Raw genomic sequence first — 24451 nt, 5'->3', positions numbered from 1 at the left:
TAATTATAGTGTTTTGGAAAGCTCTCGATGTCAGCTACAAGAATGTGCAAAAATATATAGGGTATTCCATTTAAGAAATTTAAGGTGACCTTTATGTGACCTTCAAATGACTGTTCAAGGTCAAATCATTGTCACCATCTTATGGCCCCCTCGAAACCAAACAACTTTTGTCTGAAATATTTTTCTCTCCCGGGCTTGGTTTTCGAGATATTCGTCTGGTCGTATTAAAATGAAACACCCTGTATATTAACACAAATGTTTGTAATGTAATGGAAACAAACTCATAATTTTATATATTTTTCTACTTCATTATAGAACCTCCATATTTAATAGTCAATTCAATAAAAGATATACGTAAGCTTGATGGGCATATGTCGATGCTACAATTATTGAAAGGAGTACATACTCCAAAAAAAAGAAAAATTAATGAAGATGAATCAATAAATAAATTTTCGCAAGTAAATAAAAATTTATATTTGTTTTCTATTTTATAATTCAACTATAATAAAAATTTAAATAAAATAAAAATATTATATATAATACATATATTATATATATATAATATTATATAATAGATATTTACGGAATACATATTTTAAATATAAAAAAAAAATATATATCTTTGTGTTTGCAGAATAAAAAAAATATGTAATAATGGAACTTAAATGAACAAAAAAGACAGAAGTTATTATTATTTTAATCAAATTGTTTATTGTTGCATATTATTAAAAAAAGTTAATTAATGTTATTAGATTTGTTGTTTATTGTTTAATTTGAAATAATATTAAATATATATTTTATTTTATTTAAATGTAGAATTTTAATAATCTAATAAATTTGACATAATTACAAGTTACTATAATTATTCTTTGTATACGTATATATGTATATGTTGTATATTACTGTTAGGGTCATTCCACAATAGGTTGCAAGTGCCCCTGCTGTCAGTTGACAGTTGCGGATTGACCAAAAGCAAAGCAACTTGTCAGCTGATTGGACCTATTGTGGAATGGCCTTTATGTTGTGTGTATGTGTGTGTGTCTTTCAAAATAACATTTAAGAAATTAGTTAATTATATTAATATTGTGTATTGATGCATATATATTTATTTAAATTATTGATAGAAAGCTAAATGGCGCGCGCGTAGCGCGCGCCTGTGTTGTTCTAGTAGTATAAATATTGCATATTTTATACAGAAATTGGGCTGGGCTATTCTGATAAATGTATATATCGAGTGTCATGAAAAAAAGTGCAACGCATATTTCTTAAACAAAAATTTACAAAAGCTATTAAAAATTTTATTTTTTTTTCTGTATCGACAAATATTTTTATCATAATTAATTAGAAATATACAGAAATATTTTTTCTCATATATTATTAATTATTAAAATTATATTATTAAAAAATATTTGTCGATACAAAAAAAGAAACAAAATTTCTAAGAGATATATGCGTTACAATTTTTGTTCATGACACTCGGTATACATTTATCAGAATAGCTCAATTTCTGTATAAAAAATCTATTTATATGTTGCAGTGCGTTTTCTCTTTTTCTTATACCCAGACAGCACAGGACATCCTATGGATATTCATTTTATATCCATTTTACGTCCACACGTCCATGGACATGAAATGAACATCCATCGTACATTCGATTTGAGACATCCGTTAATGGCCAATATTTGGACGTCCATAAGATGTCCGATCTTGGACATCAAAGTTTCGCGCAAGCACGCAAGGATGTGTTAGTTCGTTCGTTTACCGCTACGCGACGTGCGATGCGCTATCTTTCTCGTATTTAAGTTTTAGTTATGAGAATTATATAAAGTTTGCAAAAGGTAACAAATAAGATTAAAAATATACTGTTCAATTTAATTTCTGATCTAAATCACGAGTTTCAGATATTAAATTGATTTTATAAGTTGGACAAGTAAATGTCCGGCGAATAATTTAATATAAAATAATGAAACAAATTTAATATAAAATAATGAAAAATTTAATATAATAAATTTAAATTTTTTCATTAAAATATTTTGTAAAAATTATTTATACCTATTTTTAAAATATTTTTTTAATGTTCAAAACAAGTCCAATTTTAGTCCGTTTGGTCTTTAAAATGGACATTTTTGGGATGTCCAAAATAGTAACACTGGATATCCATAAAACATCCTAAAGATGTTTTAGGCTCTAATCTGGATATTTTAAATACGTATGAAACGTCCAATTTGTTTATTTTTAATACGTTTTTAAGATGTCATTGTGCTGTCTGGGTATATTGCCTGCCCGTTTACATGATAACTGAATAATAATTAGAAAATTTATTCTTCTAATTATTTTTCAGTTCTTATTATTTTTACATAAATAAATAGAGAACGTAGATATTATACAGGGTGTCCCATTTTAATGTCCCACCCCAAATAACTTTCTTATTTTTAATTTTAGAAAAAGATGTTTCAGACAAAAGTTGTATGGTTTCAAGGGGGACATAAGGTGGTGTCATTAATTTGACCTTGAACAGTTGCTTCAAGGTCACGTAAAGGTCACCTTCAATTTTTTAAATGAAACCTCTTACTTTCTATTGCATATTCTTGTAGCTTATCTCGAGAGCTTTCCAAAACACTATAATTAAGTACCTTTTCGTTAAGTACTTTTTGAGTTATGAGGCTTGAAATAATTTCTTAATTTTACATAAACCGTAAAATATCTTGTAAAATATTCATTTTTCGATTATCTTACCTTAATACTTTTACGTACAAAATAATGAGAGGAATCAATTGGTGTAAAGAAAACACATAGTTGTTTTGAAAAAGAAATATGTAATTTGTAATTAACAATTCCTTAATTATAGTGTTTTGGAAAGCTCTCGAGATAAGCTACAAGAATATGCAATAGAAAGTAAGGGGTTTCATTTAAAAAATTGAAGGTGACCTTTACGTGACCTTGAAGCAACTATTCAAGGTCAAACTAATGACACCACCTTATGTCCCCCTTGAAACCATACAACTTTTGTCTGAAACATCTTTTTCTAAAATTAAAAATAAGAAAGTTATTTGGGGTGGGACATTAAAATGGGACACCCTGTATATTAATTTATATATTAAATATATTAATTGCATGATAAGAATATTTGTCGATACAGAAAAAATAATAAAATTTCGAAGAACTTATTAATATTTGTTCGAAATACATATTATACATTTGTCCTGGGACACTCGGTATATACGTCTGTCAGAATAGCCCAAGCATCAAAACGCCGTATCGTATCATATCGTATCGTCTCGTCACCGGCGCCCGCGGCATATAATATCAGAGTACAGCCCTAATCCGTTAAAAATACTCAATTTTCAAATGGCTGTCGCGCGAAGAATCCCCTGAAGGAGCGTCGTCGCGACGTCGTTCTCAGGACGACGTCCTTCTGACGTTTGCCCGACGTTCAGGGATTTGGATTCGGAGTGGGGTTAGTTACGTTAGCGGCTCGTGTTTTCATAGAGCATAGTACGACACGTACATCATCTCATTTGCATATCTGCTCTCCGCAGACCCCGCGATAACGTGATACGTATGTTCCGTTGAGTAACTGGCGAACGAAAGGAAAGACGGAAATCTAGTAATGGGAATCGACGGGATGAGGGTCGGCGGTGGCAGATGCCCGCCCCTCCTGGTCGGAGGACTTCTACTGGCGTGCCTCATGCTCATCTGCAACTGGTGGACCCTCTCGTCCGAGAACCTGGAGCTCGTCAGGCAAATCGACGATGTGAACGAGCAGCTCAAAATCAGGTGAGATTGACAGTTGGCAACTGTCAGTTGCCTTGCGAATTTTACTCGTCGATTATCATATCTTGTCAGTGCGATAAAAATGACAATCATTAGTCATTAAGTCTGGTATATGTCAGTTATATTTATAGTTTTAATAAGTGTAATTAAGTTTGAACCTCAAGGCTTTATGATATTATTACATATAATTTGAAGTATTTATAGTGAAGATAGCGCTGAATTCAAATAGTCATAAATGTCAAGCAGTAAAAAATTCTAATTTTTTTGTGAGGTTTATATAATTGCATCATAAAAAATGATTGATATCCTTCTTGTAATCATTTTTTCTTGCGGTTTACTTGCACAGTATATATGTGTAACATTATCCTTCTTCAGGTTTTTATTCTTTTATTCTGTGACATGAAAATTGGAATTGATTTTCCTCTTTCAGTGCCGAAGAGAGAGATCAGTGTGTAACTTTGCGTGGTAACTTGGAACAAAGATATAAGCATACGGAGGACGAGTTGGCCACATTACACGTTCGCTTGGAACAGCAAATTGATCTTAAAAAGAAAAATGACGAGCTCGAGGACTCTGTTACTATGTGCAAAAGTGAACTAGACTCATTAAACAAACTGGATGCCACTAAAACTGCAACACTAGAAACATTGAGATTAGAAAAAGACACAATTAATACTCAATTAGATGTGAAGCGAGATGAGAACAAGAAGCTTCAGGAGGAAGTGGACAGAGTATGAATTTTTTTCTCAATAATAGTGCTAATATAAAGTTAAATATGATTTTAATATAATTAATTCTTAAAATATTGAGATGACAAAATACTTATAATGTATATATTATATTTATATTATTATTAAAGTATATATTATATTTGCATTATTATGTTATTATTATTATTAAAATATACATATATATTATTATATTACGACAAAATACTTATTTTATAGCTAAAAGGAGAGTTGGACCAACTGAAGCTTACTTGTATTTCGCCATCTGAGAAAAAAGAGACTCCGAATCTCCAGCCATGTAAGTTACCTTCATGATGAATTTTGTTTGACATATTCCTGTAAAAGAGTTTGTGTTTTCTCTATATTACAATTAATAATCGCATTCAAATAATAGTTCAATTTATTAAACTTGAAGCAATTTATACACAGTATAAATAATATTATTTGCATTGCATTAGCAGTAATAATTGTATGAATCCAGAAGTTTGCTAACTTATTATTGCTAATCAACCCTGTTTCAATGGCGGGATAAAGATCCCAGTCTTTTTATTTCTTTTCTTTTTTTTGAATTCCCATTAGTTCTAATTACGATTGGGCTGATCACGCAAGAATTAATTCGAGTACGTTCCTTTTTGTCTGCACACTTTTGACTCAGCATTATAAGATATTATCGGGGTTTGCTATCTAGCAATGACAGTGGTCATTAACAAGCCACAGTTGCATCCGGTACCGGTGTCTGCTGTAAGACTATCCGTAGCTGGTCAACGAGGTGTGAAGTTTCACGGGATTCCGATCCTACCAACAGACCCACCCGGTGCTGTGCGCCAAACTCCTCGTTTCTCAGTGGCTATGTTGAAGAAAGGTAGTGATACCTTTCCCCGTCCACGGAGCGAGAGAATGCTACCACAGACATGAGATTAGAGATTCGCAGTAGATTTGTATATATAAATCACACATTCTTTTGATTTTATACTTGTAAGTGGACCTCTATTAAGAACACACAAATCCGCTGTACCGCTTTTAACTTAATGATGTGGTATCATACGTATCCGGCCCCATCGTTTCATTCTAACGACACACGACTCATTTCTCTAATTTTCAATCGCCGAAAAATTTTCATACGAGACAGATTAGTCTAATTGTAACACGAGAGATTGTCTTTATGAAACAACAATGTATAATATACGTACAATTAGTTAGCTTTCATTATGCTTTTTTTACATTACAAAGTCTAATTGTTTACACTTGTGTATCTATATAATTTAAATCTGGCAGTAATAATTTCAGAATCAATAAGTGCCATGCAAGAGTATTATTAAAAATTTATTTTCCTATAAGAATATTGTATTTTTATATTGCTTTAAGTGCTAAATACGCCTCTTTTTCTAAGTTAATATTAAAGAAACGAACAAGAATATATTAAATTATGTGTTATAAAAGTAAATCTTTACATATCGGATGCTTTGTCATGTATGTAAAGCATATCCAAGATTGTTGAATGATTTATAACTAAGTTATATGACAGACATTATAAGATTTATGAGTAATTTTGCGATTTACTTACGCAGTTTGTTGCAATATTACATTTATATTTATAGTAAAATCTTATACAAATGATATAAAGCATTTAAATGTAAACTATACACGCGCAAACTTTAATTTGTATTTGTAAAAATATGTTGAACAATAAAAAAATGATGTGATAAATTATAATTGTCAACTCTTCAAAAATGTTAGGATAAAACATGTTTATCGAAAATATAATAATGTGATACTTTTGATAAGAAGTTCTGTTTTTTATTCTGTACAAAAGAAATTGTGTGATTAATAATAATTATTGTTATTATTATTTAAAAAAAAAACATTAACATGAAAAAACTAACATATTTTACATTAATGTGCATGGAGTACGCACAATATATTGTAGTGGGAAGTTGCATTATATATTAATTACTAATATATATAATGTGTGAGATAACTCTCTCATTTAGAGTTACCATTCTGTATAACGTCACAATTAAAACGTTTTCAGAAATACGTACCAATTTCCTTTATTTTAGTGTAGTAATTTAGCTTACGTGGCTTTCAGTTGAAACGGAATCGAAACAAGTCAATGGCACGTCGATTGATGCCGCAGAGCAGGATATGGCCGACGACTTAGGAGATCCTGAGAATCGTGCACGTGGTAATTAGAACTTTACATATAGTGATATCACACATCTTATCGCTTTTACTCTTTTGCTGAGAAATATTATAGATAATCATAATATTCCATACAAAAAAGAGAAACTTGATTGGATCTCTTCTTTAGCGTTATTGTATAGACTTTTTATAAAATCTCTTTTTTACTATTGATACACGACACATACACATATCAATAATAAAATTAAATAATCTTTACATATATATATATATATATATATATATATATATATATAAAATTTATTTTATTATATATATTCTTTATTTTTAATTATTTACATTTTTTATATATTTTTATTTATAATTTTTATTTATAATTATACTTATAATTTTTATTTATAATTATACTTATATAATAATATATATTTTTATATATTATTATTATATTGTAACTTATATTTATACTATTTATTTATTATATATGTATGTATGTGTATATCCAAGTATGTATATATGTATACAATTATTTTTTTCATATTATAATTATCTTCATTATAGAAAAAAAATTAGAGTAAAATAACTCAAGAGAGAGTAACTGCAATTAGCGATAAATTTTTTTTTCTTTTTTTATTATTTATATAGATAACAATGGAGATGATATTCAAAATACAGAAGGAACTATGCTACTGCCAGACAATTATGGGGAAGAGGAGAAAACGCAAGGTACGACAAAGAGAGGATAAAAATATGTAAAATACACTATATATATATACAGGGTGTTTCATTTTAATCCGACCAGTCGAATATCTCGAAAACCAAGCCCGGGAGAGAAAAATATTTCAGACAAAAGTTGTTTGGTTTCGAGGGGGCCATAAGATGGTATCATTGGTTTGACCTTGAAGAGTCATTTGAAGGTCACGTGAAGGTCACTTCAATTTTTTTAAATGGAACACCCTATATATTTTTGCACACTCTTGTAGCTTATCTCGAGAGCTTTCCAAAACACTATCATTAAGTACCTTTTCGTTAAGTACTTTTTGAGTTATGAGGGTTGAAATAATTTCTTAATTTTACATAAACCGTAAAATATCTTGTAAAATATTCACTTTTCGATTATCTTACCTTAATACTTTTATGTACAAAATAATGAGAGGAATCAATTGGTGTAAAAAAAACACATAGTTGTTTTTAAGAAAAAATATGGAATTGTTAATTGCAAATTACATATTTTTTCTTCAAAACAACTATGTGTTTTCTTTACACCAATTGATTCCTCTCATTATTTTGTACGTAAAAGTATTAAGGTAAGATAATCGAAAAATGAATATTTTACTAGATATTTTACGGTTTATGTAGAATTAAGAAATTATTTCAAGCCTCATAACTCAAAAAGTACTTAACGAAAAGGTACTTAATTATAGTGTTTTGGAAAGCTCTCGATGTCAGCTACAAGAATGTGCAAAAATATATAGGGTATTCCATTTAAGAAATTTAAGGTGACCTTTATGTGACCTTCAAATGACTGTTCAAGGTCAAATCATTGTCACCATCTTATGGCCCCCTCGAAACCAAACAACTTTTGTCTGAAATATTTTTCTCTCCCGGGCTTGGTTTTCGAGATATTCGACTGGTCGGATTAAAATGAAACACCCTGTATATACATACTTTAAATAGATATAAATATTAGCAATATTCTGATCTATCATGACGTTTCACACTATGTATCATACAAAGTATGTATTTTGCTTCACTGTATCATACTTAATTGTTTGTGATACAAGTATTTTTTATACGTTATTACTTTAAAAGCATTTACATTTCTAATAAATTTTTTTACATTTTTATGAGGATAAAAATCTACAAAGTAATGTACATACATATGTGCCAAAATAAGTTGACTGCTTTTTGATACGCATATATTTGCAAACAATATATCGAATTTTTGTGCAATAAGCGGGTCGATTGTAATCGTTTAAAGATCTGAGAGTGAAAAAGATGCAAAAATATTATACGATATTTGATAAGACAAGACAATATGTCTTCAATGATTTTTTAATAAGCCATGTTTTGTGCCATTAGAAAAAAAGTGATAAAACTATGTAATAAATTGTGAATGTTTTATATAAAAATATAAAATTTTGTGTCTTTCATTAAATAAACATCCTCATTTATATTTCTTTGCCAGTTTTATTGCAGTCTTATAAAAAAAATAGACAATAAATTTTGATATACATAAGATATTTTTGCGCTTCTTGTTAATTGTTAAAGGTAAGTAACAATTCAAATTATAACATATTTGTGATAATGGGAATTAATTAGGCGTTATATTGCATCAGTTGATTATTTAAAAAGATCACATCCACATGTTCTTTCATCAATGCAGAGTGACATTTTACTATAAAATTATTTATACATATTCATGATGCATGTGAAATGTGTAAATTTTGTATTAGATCCAATGTATATCGAAAATATATTTAGCCTACATAAAATTTCACATTTCTGGGTATCGCAAAATTCCTAAAGTTTGTGTGATGTTGACTTGCGCTACATTGTGCGATAAATAGCTCGATATATGTCGAACTTTCTATTTATATATATATATATATATATATATATATATATATATATATATATATTAAGTAAAAAATTACATGCATCAGCCCATGTAGTCCATATGGTCCATTTTTTCCTTAATATTCTATATACATACTATTAAAATTTCATTATAACATTTTCGAATTTTTATACATATAGCAAATATGTATAAGCATGTTTGTAAGTTAAATAAAAATGTATAGTTCAAAACAATCGATGATTATCATATTGTCCTCGTAAAGCATATTTGCTATTGTTTTTTGTATAGATTTATGTTCGCTACATTTTCCAGGTCATGATTTCGTTATCATGTACCAGATCCATAATCTACGCCACATATTATGTGTTTGATTATGTGACGCTTAATCTATTTAATTCCTATCTGATAAATAAAACGAACTCTGCGGTATATAAAACAACAAGTTCTTTACACGACATGTGCGCTATTTTCTCTTTATGGCGATTTTATTTCTCTCTAAAATAGCTACTTTTTCGGTATTCGCTATTATTTTTAATTATAAGACACAATAATTATAATACTTTTCGCATATTATGTCAGTTTTCCTAAACATACAATTATTACATTTACTCATACATTTATTTTATTCAATACAATTACGCTATATTAATTATATATTTCATTGTCAATGCTGCCAGTAATACCTTAGTATTTGCTGCTACAAATAGCTACAATCTCACTGCTATTATTACGAGACAAATCATCAGTGCTTATTAATAGCCAGTATTGAAAATATTGAGAATTAGATACATTATATACATTAATATTAAATAAATATATATATATATATATTTATTTAATTATATATATAATATTTATTTAATTATATATATATATATATATATATATATATATATATATATATATATATATATATATATATACAGGGTGTATCAGACCACCCGTGCCAGCCAAATATCTCGAAAACCAAGAACGACAGACAAAAATATTTCAGACAAAAGTTGTAGGGTTTCAAGTAACGTATTATATAGTAATATTGGTACGACCTTGAATAGTGTTGTCAAGGTCACGTGAAGGTCATCTTAAATTTCTTAAATGGAACCCCCTATTTTTCATTAGATATTCTTGTAGCTTATCTTGAGGGCTTTTCAAAACACTATAATAAAGTATTTTTTCATTTAGTACTTTTCGAGTTATGAGGCTTGAAATAATATCTTAATTTTACATAAACCGTAAAATATTCATTTTTCGATTATCTTACCTTAATACTTTTATGTACAAAATAATGAGAGGAATCAATTGGTGTAAAGAAAACACAAAATTGTTTCGAAAAAAAAATGTAATTGTTAATTGCAAATTACATTTTTTTTTTCGAAACAATTTTGTGTTTTCTTTACACCAATTGATTCCTCTCATTATTTTGTACATAAAAGTATTAAGGTAAGATAATCGAAAAATGAATATTTTACAAGATATTTTATGGTTTATGTAAAATTAAGATATTATTTCAAGCCTCATAACTCGAAAAGTACTAAATGAAAAAATACTTTATTATAGTGTTTTGAAAAGCCCTCGAGATAAGCTACAAGAATATCTAATGAAAAATAGGGGGTTCCATTTAAGAAATTTAAGATGACCTTCACGTGACCTTGACAACACTATTCAAGGTCGTACCAATATTACTATATAATACGTTACTTGAAACCCTACAATTTTTGTCTGAAATATTTTTGTCTGTCGTTCTTGGTTTTCGAGATATTTGGCTGGCACGGGTGGTCTGATACACCCTGTATATATATATATATATATATATATATATATATATATATATATATATATATATATATGCATATATGTATATATATTCACAATATATATCATAAATATATATTGCAATAAATTTGAATTACTATGTAAAAGTGCGCATTTTAGTTTTCTTTCATGTGTGATTAAATTAATGTAAAAGTTAAAGTATTACAACAAAATGCAAAATGTGACTAGGAAAAATTAAGTAACGACTAGATAATTACTATGTGAACCTATGTCTATATAAATGATTTTTGCTTGCTCTTGTATATTTACATGTATTAGCGCAAATTTTTTATTACAAACATCTCACTTTATCAGTTCGTAACTAAATAGCACTAAATTAGGAAATAATTAGTGACTGATCTAAAGTATATGAATTTATAACTATATAATTACATATTTGAAGAGCTGCACGTGTGATTAGGGCATGGTGATATTGTTAACAGAAAGTAAATTGCAATTTAATTCCAATATTCTTTAGGGGTTATTTATACCGCAAATATACGAGTTCTAATTATTTTATAGCCTACATGATTTTTTTTTTCAACTTCCATAGAATTAATGTAATATTTATTTTTATTGCCAATTTTTTAATTATTTATGTCTATGACAGAAACATTCGTGCATATTTTAATTGAGAAATGTCTCTTTGAAATATCTTAAAGAGATCATATGTGTGATTCACATAATACATAACAGTTCTAAACTTTGCAACTTATTGCAACTTTTATATAGCTTTCATATAATTTGTAGCAGCGTATTCTAACTATTAAAATCATTTAATATTGTATATCTTTTATATTTACACTGAATTAAATTAGAATAAATAGAAAACCGATTTTATATTTCCTTATCAATAATTAAAACTGCAACAATTTGTATTGTAAAACTCTTATAATATCTTGCACTCGTTTTCTTTTTCTGTATTGCTAAAAATCATTTCTTATTTTATATTGTTAACACTGTGTGTGTGTGTGCTATAATATATATTTCTCTCTCTTTGGTCACATAATCAGCTACTAATAGTATAAACTAGAATTTAAACATCAACCATTAGAAAAATGATTCGCTGGAGTTGTATCTATTCAAAAATTAATTGAATGCTTTTGCTTTAGGCTCCACGTTTACCTTCATTTATCGCCGTTATTAATTTTCATAAGACGTAACTTGAATTATTATCAGCCTATACGAGGTAAATTAAAATTGCGTAAGAAACATTAGAAAACTGGAAGTTTCACGTAAATGTGCTCTCTCTGTGGAAAGTATGAATCTACTAAATGTGTATATATACATTATATGTGTGTTTTGTATGTATGTATGTATGTATGTATATATATATATATATATATATATATATATATATATATATATATATATATATATATATAGAATGTATCAAAAGGTAAGTCAACCAACTAGGAAATGAAGGAGTTTGAGTAGAGTATAGAGAAATAATTAATTTTTTAGGTATGGCTTTTAGGTATTAGGTTTAATAAATATAGCGCTTTATATGCGGGTGTACAGAAAGCACTGAAACGCCTTAATACTTTGAAAAATACGCATTTTCGAAAAAAATTCCATACAAAAGTTATAGGATTTTAAGTAAAAATGATCTTGAATAGTGTGAATAGCAAAATAATCCATGCATGACCTTGAGAACACTCAAGATCATATTAAATTTACTATGCAATGCGTCACTTAAAATTTTATATAACTTTGAGGGACATTTCTTTTGAAAATATATTTATTAAACCATTATAAATATATTTATTAAATATATTTAATATATATATAAATATATTTATTAAACCAACAGTGAAGACAAAAAAGTGTACTAGCATTATGTACTCTATTCAAGCTTCTCTTTCACCTAGTTGCTTGATCTTACCTTTTGATACACTTTGTATACAGGGTGGGCCATTTTAATCTATGCACCCAAATTTCTTTGTACCTAAGACAGATACGGAAAAATGATTCAGACAAAAGTTTTATGGTTTCGAGGGGGCCATAAGATGGTATCATTGGTTTGACCTTGAAGAGTTATTTGAAGGTCACATGAAGGTCACCTTTAATTTCTTAAATGGAACCTACTATTTGTCATTGCACATTCTTGTAGCTTATCTCGAGAGCTTTCCAAAACACTATAATTAAATACTTTTTCGTTAAGTACTTTTTGAGTTATGAGGCTTGAAATAATTTCTTAATTCTACATAAACCGTAAAATATCTAGTAAAATATTCATTTTTCGATTATCTTACCTTAATACTTTTACGTACAAAATAATGAGAGGAATCAATTGGTGTAAAGAAAACACATAGTTGTTTTTAAGAAAAAATATGGAATTTGCAATTAACAATTCCATATTTTTTGTCGAAACAATTATGTGTTTTCTTTACACCAATTGATTCCTCTCATTATTTTGTACGTAAAAGTATTAAGGTAAGATAATCGAAAAATGAATATTTTACAAGATATTTTACGGTTTATGTAAAATTAAGAAATTATTTCAAGCCTCATAACTCAAAAAGTACTTAACAAAAAAGTACTTAATTATAGTGTTTTGGAAAGCTCTCGAGATAAGCTACAAGAATATGCAATGACAAATAGTAGGTTCCATTTAAGAAATTAAAGGTGACCTTCATGTGACCTTCAAATAACTCTTCAAGGTCAAACCAATGATACCATCTTATGGCCCCCTCGAAACCATAAAACTTTTGTCTGAATCATTTTTCCGTATTTGTCTTAGGTACAAAGAAATTTGGGTGCATATATTAAAATGGCCCACCCTGTATATATAATCGTGTTCTGTTTCTCTCTATTGAGCATCATGCGCGCGCGAATGATTGATTAATCCGAGACCTCAGATCTAAGATAAATACAAGTATGCATTATATTCCAGTCTCTCTCTGTTCTGTTTGCAATTTCGGAATACATACACCGGGGGTCAACGACAAGGCAGTGAGATGTTAACGAATCATCAGTCTCTGAACGAGGGAAACTATATAGCGTATGAAAAAAGAAAAATAAACTTAAATTCTAAGGCCATAAGAGCTAACCGCGGATGATAGTGCGTAAATTCAACGAGAAAATAAGTTTTTCGTTGAAACTTATTTGTGTGCACAGGGCACAAATTTTCTTGGTACGACACCAAGCAAATTTAAATAATTCTCAATTCGAGAATTTATTTAATTATTATCCCTCTTTCCCCCCTGTAATGTTGTAGGCGAGAAAAATGTCGGGCCGAAAGTCGCTGAATCGGGAATCGAACCCGAGTCTTTCGCTTGCCGGGCGACTGCTCTTACCACTGAGCTATTCAGACCCCTCAACTCGATAGTTCTCGGTCGCCTACAATTATATATTAAATTGAAGAATAACGCCATCTTCCGCCGGCGTGAATTTTAAATAACTATAAGAAATTTTTAGGCTCTGTGTATTGAAACATAAACTTAAATTCTAAGGCCATAAGAGCTAAACGCGGATGATAGTGCGTAAATTCAACGAGAAAATAAGTTTTTCGTTGAAACTTATTTGTGTGCACAGGGCACAAATTTTCTTGGTACGATACCAAGCAAATTTAAATAATTCTCAATTCGAGAATAAATTTAATTATTATCCCTCTTTCCCCCCTGTAATGTTGTAGGCGAGAAAAATATCGGGCCGAAAGTCGCTGAATCGGCTTTTTCTCGCCTACAACATTACAGGGGGGAAAGAGGGATAATAATTAAATAAATTCTCGAATTGAGAATTATTTAAATTTGCTTGGTATCGTACCAAGAAAATTTGTGCCCTGTGCACACAAATAAGTTTCAACGAAAAACTTATTTTCTCGTTGAATTTACGCACTATCATCCGCGTTTAGCTCTTATGGCCTTAGAATTTAAGTTTATGTTTCAATACACAGAGCCTAAAAATTTCTTATAGTTAGTTAAAAAAGAAAAAATTATCGATATTCTTCGTTGTGATCTATACTATGATATTACTCTCGTCATTGCTATTGGTATCGCCTATTGGTTCAATGTAATCTCACTAATAGAAGATGTTGTTATCGAAACTTCACAGTTCTTTTTTTAGGGTGAATAGTGCAAAGCGTGCCTCTGCTTTCGTCGAAAGATGAAAGCAAATATCGAACGGATTCGCCACCAACGGCTGCGCTTGCGATGCGAGTTGCGGGATCTCTCTTTAGCACGTATCTGTCTGACCAGGGAGAAGAATGCATCGTCTACGAATTGTCGGAGCGCCGCGGATGTTTCATAAAACGGACAACCGAGCTCCTCCGCAAGTGCCTTACCTTCCTCCGTGGTCACCTGAAATAATAATGACTTCGAGTTCAATATACAGGGTGTTTCTTCTAACTAGAACACTTAGAACATCTCGGTTTCCTCCGATGATACGAAAAAGGTCAAAGGATGAAAAATGTTCAATTTAAAGAGACTAATATTCTGATAAGCAAAATTTCTTTTAATGTTACCTTTTACGAGATTTCAAGGTCATTTTTTAAAAATCAGATAATATATTTTCATTAACGCAGTGATGTAGCTTATAAAAAAATAAATTCAATACTTATGAAAAAATTACTTACTTTTTTTATAAGCACTGTGTTAATGAAAATATGCCATCTCATTTAAAAAAAATGTCGATGATCTTGAAATCTCGTAAAAAGTATCATTAAGAAAAATTTCGCTTATCAGAATATTAGTCCCTTTGAAATTGAACAATTCTTGTCCTTTGACGTTTTCGTCAAAGGAAACAGATATTCTAGCTGCTCTAATTAGAGGAAAGAACAGTCTGCGACAGAGATCGATATCCAGGATGTCTACTCAAATCTTGTAAAAAATTTTCCGATCTTTCAAGTATCAATCTTATTCAAAAATTCATTTAAATATTTGTTGAAACAACTTTTTAAAATTTGATTTAGTATATACATTTTCTAATTTTCATACGAAGGAAAACCACATAGCTATTTGTTTTTCAAGTATTAGAGATTTGCAAATATATTGAAAAAAACTGAATAACTATTAAACAAAAAACTGAATAACTCGTAAGATTCATATTTTTCACTTGTATATTTTCATTTTTTTAATCACAAAAATTGCAATAAAAAATGTATACTGCATATGCAATATTTTGTTAAGACATTGGTTAAAGTTAATATTGACATAAAAGAGACAGATACATATATATTTATATATAATTTAAATAGATAATTCACATAATTTAGATATTAGTGAAACTTATTAACTACACCCAGTATTAGAGCAATATTATGAAAAAAAACATATTTTTCCAAATATAAAAGAAAACCCTAAAAATTTTAGATTTTCTATGTTTTTCCCAGGAGTAGATATCCTGTTATTTCATTATTTTTTATTAATTGCTACATATATTCTGATAGATCGATGTAAGATCGATGTATAAATCTATTTAAATCTTGTAAAGAATTTCCAGATCTTCCAAGTAATTTTATTTAAAATTTCAATTAAAGATTTTTAATGCAACTTTTTAAACTAAGATATTTTATTGTATACGTTTTTTCTAATGCTTTTTACTTATGCAAAGGAAAAACACAAAGCTACTTGAGTGCTAAATTTGCAAATGTATTAATAAAAATTAAATAACTTTCAAAAGATGAATATTTTTCATTTCTATATAACATTTTCATTTTTTTACTACTAAAAATTACAATAAATACTGTAATTTTTTATCACTGAAAAATTACAATATATATTGCATATTCGATTTTTTACTGAGACATTAAATATATAAATAAAAATAGATATATATTTATAATTTTAAAGGCATAATTTACTTTGCTTGTAGACTGCTTATAATATAAAAGCAAACTTATAAGAATTTTAAAAAAATTGATTTCATGAAAATTCCCTGATGTTTCCAGATACAAAAAAATATCTATAAATCCAGATCTCCATATTTTTACATGGAATAGACATCCTGACATCTCATTATTCCCATTAATTTATGTATATTTTGTTATATCAACTCGAGAGATTATTCAATATACCTTTCGCTGCTGTTGTAAATCACACTTATTGCCGACTAGTACTAGAGGAATGTCCTCATTGGCGCGCACACGTGAAATCAGTTTCCTATATTCTATCGTCTCCTGGAAGCTGTGCCTATCTGTCACCGAGTAACATATCATGAAACCTTCGCCACATCTCATGTATTGCTCGCGCATCGCCGTAAATTCCACCTGTACACAATGCAAAAGGATCGTCCCCAATTGTAATAACATTACAATAAGGATGTACACGAGAGGAACGTATCAATGTATATCGCATGATGCTGATTTTGACCATCGTAACATACATAAGAATCTCGAACCTGTCCAGCTGTGTCCAAGATATCCAGGAGAGCCGCCTCGCCATCGATAACCGCTTGTTTCTGGTATGAGTCCTCTACAAATGAGAGAGAAATCATTATTCTCCTTTCGTCTCCTTTCATCTCAATCCTCAAGTACAGAGTCGTTCTTTCACTCCAAACATTTTCCTATCCTACTTCTCACTCGTTAAGGACCACGCTTGTGTACTTGAGAGTTGAAAGAAACTTGAGCAGTGCTTTCCTGATACTAATAACTTACCTATAGTGGGATCATGATAGTTAAGGAACCTGTGACTGACAAACTGCAGAGTAACAGCTGAAAAACGATCATCGTCACAGAATGCAGCCCAAATATTCAATGTTAAACACCTTAATCACGCCAATATACGATACCTGATTTGCCGACACCACCGTCACCCAGCACCACGATCTTGTAGACCCTGAGTCCACCCCTGGTGGTGGGCTGCGTCATCACCGGCACATCATCCCCGCCGTTGCAGGCGGCGATCTTGTCCTGAGAATCCGACATCCTGACGGCTGATGGTTGACGTGCGTGCACGTCGGTGTGCGTGCTTAGCGCCCACGAGAGCGCCGACATACTTGACCCTCGGCGAAGCGGCTGACACACTTGATCGCACCGTATCGGGGCGATTCGTTACTAGACGACACACCCGTGTTGTTGACGTTGTTGTGGATCGTTGCTGCTCCGCGACAGACGTAGGAACGGACGACGTGACTCATGTTTAAGACAAGTGGAAGAGAAACTTCGTGGTGGATTCAGATCCTCGCGGCCGGCATGACTCGTCGAGAGGCCGAAACGAGCGCGAGCGCACTTGATCCCGTCAACCGGGCGGTTCGCACTCGACAAGACTCGTCAGGTGAACGTGACAGTGTGACAGCCGCGAGGCGGGTTGCGAGTGCGCGCGCGCGTCAGGACCGTGTCGTTATTTGTTGTAGCCTTCCCTTTCATCGTCTTACGAAGATTACATAGCTTAATTATAGATATGAAAAATAATGATTATATTTTTTTTTATATTTTAATGATATGAAACATATTATTTTTAATATTTTTAATATTTTTATTGTATAAAATATATATTATTCATATATTATTTAAATATGAAATATTGATTTGTGCTCGAATTTATATAATATATATTTTTATAACTTCAAATAACAATTTTTTATTGTTACAGGTTTATAGAGAAATTATTTTTATTTTATTTAAAAAGATATTTTATTATTTCAAATATTTTAATTATATAAAATATGTTAATTTTCATATATATTACTCTCATATTATTTATATATAAAATATTTATTTGTGTTCGAATTTCTGTAACTTCAAATATAAGTGTCTATAATACATGTTTGAATAATTGTGAATTTGTAAATAAGAGATAAATATTTGAAATATTTTATAAATAAAAGAAAATTCTTGTATCTTAAACATAATTTTTATAATTTTCTTAATTTAGATAAAATTTTTTTATTGTTATTCTAAAATAAATAAAATTTTGTTTACTATAATATATTATATAAATATAGAAAATTGTTTTTATTTAAAATTTTTTTCCAATTTTTTTGTGTTTATAATACAGCAATTTGAGCAATTGTGAATTTTGAAAAATAACAGGAATATTTAAAAAATCCGATAAATAACAGAAAATTCTTGTATCTTAAATATAATTTTTATAATTTTCTATGTAAATAAAATTTTGTTATTCTAAAAAGAATAAAATTTTGTTTAATATAATATATTTAAATATATAATAAAATTTGTTTTTATATAACATTTTTTTCTAATTCTTTGTATCATATAATATATCCCTGGCGAAAATAAATATCGGAGCGTAAGTCGAATGTAAGGAAAGAGTAACAGGAGCGTTAACGCTTCATTTACGTTTCGTTGTTTCAATTTACGCCTCCTAAAAGCTCCGTTTACACTCCTGTTACTCTTTCCTTACATTCGACTTACGCTCCGATATTTATTTTCGCCAGGGATGTTATTTGAACAACTATACGAATTTTGTAAATAAGAAAAATATTTGAGAAACTCGATAAAAATGAGAGAAAATTTTCTCGTATTTTAGATATAATTTTTAGTTTTTCTAATTTAGATTAAAAAAAATTTTTTTTTATTCCAAGAAAATAAAATTTTGTTTCCTGGAAATATGTGTGTGTGTGTGTGTGTATGCATTCTCCAACTCCAAGGACCAGAACCGTTCATTCCACGATTCGCCACTAGAAGTCTCCATGGTATCTTTAAACCGAAGCTGAGAGAAAGAGAGGATGCCGCCATGTCTTGGGATGCGCTTATGATTTCTCGGTGAAATGTATAAGAGAGACGAGAAACACGTATCGTGAAGTATCCGGACAACGATGTTAATTTATTACTCGCGAGAGACAGATACCAAGTGACTCGACTCCGAAGCGGATCAACCCGACATCTGTCATCGAGTAATCGTAAGGCGGATTCTTCGACAGAGGTTATAGGCGCCCAATTACAGCATATCGTCGATATTCAAAACACTATGAGGAATTTCTACGAGGGAGCGAGGGTGAGCGCCGCGTGTCTATACGAATGTCAACTGTGCACAACAGCTGTTCCGCCCCGACGACTCTCGCTCGCGCGCCCGCACCTACTGACGTTTCGTTTGACAGATTGTCATCTGGATGTGGGGAGCATATGGAGGAGATTTTAACGATACATCGCGGGTATACACGAGCGAACACGCGCGTTGCACGGCGTTATGCGTGATTACTCATCCTTGACTAGGCGTTGCACGCAAAAGGATTTTCAAGGACGCAGAGAGATTATTCCATATTTTCAAGCATCATCGAACAGGGTACAAACTCTCGAGACTAATCGTAGTCCGAGTAGAATAGTCAAAGTTAGCGCAAAAAACTTCCTAGAACAGATTTATAGTTAATGTATACATATATATACATAGTGGTAAGTTAATTTCAATTGCAAGAGTTTTGTTTATATTTGTATTATTATACATATATTTTGTTTACATTTATATTGTTATATTTATATTATTATATTCCTATTATTATATTTATATTATTATATATTTTATAAATAATAATATTTATATTAATAATTTATTTTAATAATAATATATACATTTATATTTATGATATTAAGATGAAATCTATATTTTTCAGGTCTTATTTAAAGTTTTTACGCACATTTTGTGTCGTAACATGAGATAATTATTAGTCAATTGCTATAGTGCAGTGTATCATATGGAAAATGTCATGAGGAATCAATCATGTTGTACAATGACAAATGACACATGCGCTAATACACAATCTAACGACTAGATCAATAGCGAGATAAGTAGAAGAAGAAACAATGTCAGTTCCTTCCTGCTCGACGAGTAAAGAGCCGGATAATGTAAACGCTAAGGAGAAAATGACGTACGAAAAATGGGAACGTTTTAATAATTGGGTGCATTGTATATGCATTGTTACTTTTGATCTTGAATTGGGTCAAGCTATAGAGGTACAATAATATCACCCTCGCTTTGCTTTAACTAACACAAAATGAAATATTTTTCTGTACTAATCTCTCATAAGTAATAAATAAACTTTCTTTTGTGATAGGCAATTTATCCAAGTCATGTTAAATTATCGGAGCAAGAGAGATCAAATGTCTGCTATTTAGCCTTCCCCGATTCCAATTCTGGATGCATGGGAGATACTCAGTATCATGTAAGAATAAGACAAAGTGGCAAAATGGTGCAGGAAACCACTGCACTTAAGGAATACGACAGAAACTCACCTTCTTTTTTACAAACTGATAGAGATTATTACTGGGGATACGTATATTTTCGACAAGTAAAGGACAAGTCTTTGCCGAGAGGATATTTTCAAAAGGTTTGTGCTCTCCTAAAGCGAGAGACTGTGATTCACCTGAAATTTCTTTCTACGACCAATCGCAAAATTTCGCTTTCAGAGTGTTGTTATAATTACGAAACTGCCGTTCGTCAATCTGTTTGGTGAACTGTGCGCTCTAATCGCGCCGGAATTTTTCGAAGCCGGAATCGCGCTCATGGAGGCTGTGGTGCGCGAGATTGATCAATGGCCTCCTCCAGTTCCAGGGCAGACAGTTCATTTACCTCTTATTGGTGTGTTATTCCAGGTAAAAGATATGCTAAAATTATATAACCGTTTTATTAATATAACAGGACCAGAAAAGCCCAGTGAATGGAAAAAATCATGAAATTAATATTAATATTAATAATCATAAATTCCGATTTTTATTGTCCCGGATTTTTATCCAATAGAATAAACTGACAAAAATTATAAAAGTAACTATTATTCATATTAAAATGTGTTTATACAATTTTATGCAAAAAGATATTTTTTCTTTAATTAATAAATCATCTCAAGGTGGTGCTTAATTACTATAGTTCAAAAATTAAAATAAATCTAATAATAAAGTCTTTTTTAATTCAAATTAATATGTGAAATTTTTAAAACAAGAATTTTGGAGATATAAATGTTATTAAATTTTATATTAATTTTTAATAAGAAAAGTGTAATAATAATAGAATTTTATCAATATACACCTAATTTGCATTTTCCTTTCATTTAATAAAAAATTAATTTATTTGCTATTGATTCCTAATCTTCACTTAGGATTTTATTTTGGATAAAGCTTAAATTGGAAAAAAAAACACTCAATTTAGACAAATCTAAAAAAAAGTTTTCTATGTATTTTAACTTTTTTAATGGAAAATTTTTTATAGACTATTTTTAACCAGTTTTTTCCAAATATAAATAGATACATTGCGTATATCAATGTCCAACTGTTTCAGACATACATCCCAAATCAAAATTGTAAAGCCACCATACCCTCAATTGCTGCCATGGAACACGCACCGAATGTACACGCAACGCGAAGACTGATGTTGACGTCAGCCTACGAAGGCGACATGTTTCGGAGTTTAGCCAGCGTTGTCAGTTATGTGCATTTATTATGGGAATTGGTGCTTCTCAGCGAGCCGATCGTTGTAATGGCTAGCTCGCCCACCACGTGTTCCGAACTAGTTCAAGCGCTTATAGCGTAAGTAGAATGAAACATTGAGAAAATCATCTATTTACAATATATATAACTGAAAAGAAAAACATCCACAGCATGATCGCGCCGTTAAAATACTGCGCTGATCATCGCCCGTACTTCACCATCCACGACTCGGAATTTAAGGAATACACCACAGACTCTCCGACACCGCCTGCTGTGATTCTGGGCGTGACCAATCCGTTCTTCGCCAAGACTCTGCAGCACTGGCCGCACATCATCCGAATAAGCAACGGCAACAGCAGCGGTAAGTTCTATGACACTTATCTTTACTAGTTTGTGTTCAAGATTTTATGTTTCAGAAGATCAAAAATACAAGATCAAGAGATCCGAAAATCTCAAGGTGCTGGACTCGAAACCTGGCGTTTATACTCAATACAAACCCTTCCTGCAGAAGGATAAGACCATCTTGAAGAAACTGTTCAGGGGCATTCAGACGAAGAGGCCGGGCGAGGTGCAAACTGCGCTCTTGAAACGTCACTTGATAGAGCTAACCGAGAGTTTCATGATTCCACTAGAGAGGTACATCGCGACTCTCATGCCGCTGCAAAAGAACATATCGCCTTTTAAGGTAGATCAGTTTTATTTTAATAATTATAGAATCTCATCTCTTTCGGCTCATGGTAAAGTGTGATAAAATGCGACTACTTCAGGCAACTCCTACACCACAAATGTTCAATCCAGATGACTTCCTAGCTAGCTTAAGTAGCTCCGGTCCCCAGTTAACTACAGGTATAAAGGGAGATTGGGTGGGACTGTACAAACGATTCTTTCGATCGCCCAACTTCTCTGGATGGTTTCACACTAGATATACAGAGTTGAGTCAACAGTTGCAAGCTAAACAATTGGAGAAATTGTCGCAAGCAGTACGTATTAAAAGATGTCGATTTTTTTCTATATCCTCTCTAGTATTCTCAATACCTTTTTCATGGATAGGACTTGAAGACGTGGGTGCAGGGGAAACAGGAAGTGGAGGTGGTCGATATGATTCTTAGGATTCGTCAGAAGTTGGAGAGAAGCTGCATCGATGACGTACCAATCGATAACTCAGTAAGAGAGAGATTACGAGAAAGAATAAATGACATTACGCATGTATTGCCAGAAGATTTGAAGATTATTTTGAAACGCGAATCTTGACAGTACGATTACATTATCAATATCAAAACTCGCTAATATTACATTTAGTTCTCCACATAAGCTGGGGTTACATTTAAGTCAACTCAGAAGTGTAACATACGTAAGATAATTTCAAGATTCCACCTCATTTTTTCCTATTTATTATGACGTAAACGAACGGATGAGACAGTTACAGTTTAATTGTTATAGTTTGAGAATTTATACAATGAATTTTATATAAAACAAGATATTATCACATATATATACGTATATTTTGAGCTGCAACTTCAAATACTTGCTGCAGACAGGTTGACGAAGTAAATCCACTGTATGCGTAACAGAAATTAACCGCTCAAACATCCTAGATGCTTAAGTATACTACTCAAGTACTCTCGATCTCGCTTTTATACTCTGATATATATAGCGTTTCGTAAATTTATGTAATAATCTTACGTATTTCGTATCTTCTATTTCGTTCGACCGACTGTAGCAGCCATTTGTGATTTTCTTTGTAATGCCAACTCAATCAGCATAGCTTCCTTTTTCTATTCGACCAATTATATCGATTAATAATTTTGTATTATTTTAATTTGTAATTTTTTTTTATGATTATCAAATACTGGGGCAAATACTCTATTTAGGGCAATAATAATAGGAATCTCACGAGAAAATGAATTTCGACTCAAGTGGAATGTATGAGGATCGGAATGTTAATCGATGTAAATACATTTTTGAAAGATCTGTAAATATTATGGGGTACAAATGATGTGTAATAAAAATTTATTTTAATACAATATTTTGGATTATTATATTTATCTGCAGTTATATGTACAAGACATTTATTATAGAATATAAAATGAAATTAAAAGT

At 30.7% G+C, this 24451-nt stretch overlaps 3 protein-coding genes across 7 annotated transcripts; 2 read left to right on the top strand and 1 right to left on the bottom strand.

Moving 5' to 3' along the window:
• Nucleotides 1-3232: 3232 nt before the first annotated feature.
• LOC145959515 (uncharacterized) lies at nt 3233-7483 on the top strand. Of its 3 annotated transcripts, XM_083078432.1 has the most exons (7): nt 3233-3457; nt 3540-3777; nt 4205-4505; nt 4722-4800; nt 5191-5364; nt 6592-6687; nt 7287-7483. In XM_083078432.1, the coding sequence occupies exons 2-7, from the start codon at nt 3611-3613 to the stop codon at nt 7385-7387; spliced, it is 918 nt and encodes a 305-aa protein (XP_082934558.1). In that variant the 5' UTR covers nt 3233-3457; nt 3540-3610; the 3' UTR covers nt 7388-7483. The 3 variants fall into 3 exon arrangements, with proteins under 3 accessions (XP_082934558.1, XP_082934560.1, XP_082934559.1); XM_083078434.1 differs by lacking the exon at nt 5191-5364 and having other exon boundaries at nt 3237-3457; nt 7287-7479; XM_083078433.1 differs by lacking the exon at nt 3233-3457 and having other exon boundaries at nt 3464-3777.
• A 7164-nt stretch (nt 7484-14647) lies between these two features.
• Nucleotides 14648-18433, bottom strand: Ric (Ras-related protein interacting with calmodulin). 2 transcript variants are annotated; one of them, XM_083078430.1, is made up of 5 exons: nt 17764-18433; nt 17630-17686; nt 17359-17447; nt 17051-17242; nt 14648-15335 (listed from the first exon to the last, which is right to left on the bottom strand). In XM_083078430.1, the coding sequence occupies exons 1-5, from the start codon at nt 17966-17968 to the stop codon at nt 15099-15101; spliced, it is 780 nt and encodes a 259-aa protein (XP_082934556.1). In that variant the 5' UTR covers nt 17969-18433; the 3' UTR covers nt 14648-15098. The 2 variants fall into 2 exon arrangements, with proteins under 2 accessions (XP_082934556.1, XP_082934557.1); XM_083078431.1 differs by having other exon boundaries at nt 17374-17447; nt 17764-18432.
• Nucleotides 18434-19614: 1181 nt separating this feature from the next.
• Nucleotides 19615-24375, top strand: LOC145959512 (protein DENND6A). Of its 2 annotated transcripts, none has more exons than XM_083078429.1 (9): nt 19615-20326; nt 20545-20884; nt 20986-21258; nt 21338-21523; nt 22203-22450; nt 22522-22712; nt 22771-23036; nt 23119-23331; nt 23402-24375. In XM_083078429.1, the coding sequence occupies exons 2-9, from the start codon at nt 20735-20737 to the stop codon at nt 23600-23602; spliced, it is 1728 nt and encodes a 575-aa protein (XP_082934555.1). In that variant the 5' UTR covers nt 19615-20326; nt 20545-20734; the 3' UTR covers nt 23603-24375. The 2 variants fall into 2 exon arrangements, with proteins under 2 accessions (XP_082934555.1, XP_082934554.1); XM_083078428.1 differs by having other exon boundaries at nt 19616-20326; nt 22768-23036.
• The last annotated feature ends 76 nt before the right edge of the window (nt 24376-24451 follow it).

The sequence above is a fragment of the Camponotus vicinus genome, unplaced genomic scaffold (assembly GCF_025532165.1).
Source record: "Camponotus vicinus isolate PSW18456_S1 unplaced genomic scaffold, iyCamVici1.0 SCAF_1, whole genome shotgun sequence".
Classification (NCBI taxonomy): domain Eukaryota; kingdom Metazoa; phylum Arthropoda; class Insecta; order Hymenoptera; family Formicidae; genus Camponotus; species Camponotus vicinus.
Note: the sequence above shows the minus strand (reverse complement) of the source record. Positions and strands in the feature narration are given on the sequence as shown.

What these genes read in the sequence shown, in the direction of transcription:
- LOC145959515 (XM_083078432.1), top strand. Translation starts at nt 3,611, where the DNA reads ATGGGAATCGACGGGATGAGGGTCGGCGGTGGCAGATGCCCGCCCCTC. An exon ending in GACTCCGAATCTCCAGCCAT is followed by an intron (nt 4,801 to 5,190) that starts GTAAGTTACCTT and finishes TTTGCTATCTAG; the next exon opens with CAATGACAGTGGTCATTAAC. An exon ending in TCCTGAGAATCGTGCACGTG is followed by an intron (nt 6,688 to 7,286) that starts GTAATTAGAACT and finishes TTATTTATATAG; the next exon opens with ATAACAATGGAGATGATATT.
- Ric (XM_083078430.1), bottom strand. Translation starts at nt 17,968, where the DNA reads ATGTCGGCGCTCTCGTGGGCGCTAAGCACGCACACCGACGTGCACGCA. An exon ending in CGGTGGTGTCGGCAAATCAG is followed by an intron (nt 17,687 to 17,763) that starts GTATCGTATATT and finishes ATCGTTTTTCAG; the next exon opens with CTGTTACTCTGCAGTTTGTC. An exon ending in ATTTACAACAGCAGCGAAAG is followed by an intron (nt 15,336 to 17,050) that starts GTATATTGAATA and finishes TTATTATTTCAG; the next exon opens with GTGACCACGGAGGAAGGTAA.
- LOC145959512 (XM_083078428.1), top strand. Translation starts at nt 20,735, where the DNA reads ATGTCAGTTCCTTCCTGCTCGACGAGTAAAGAGCCGGATAATGTAAAC. An exon ending in AATTGGGTCAAGCTATAGAG is followed by an intron (nt 20,885 to 20,985) that starts GTACAATAATAT and finishes CTTTTGTGATAG; the next exon opens with GCAATTTATCCAAGTCATGT. An exon ending in CTAGTTCAAGCGCTTATAGC is followed by an intron (nt 22,451 to 22,521) that starts GTAAGTAGAATG and finishes AAACATCCACAG; the next exon opens with CATGATCGCGCCGTTAAAAT.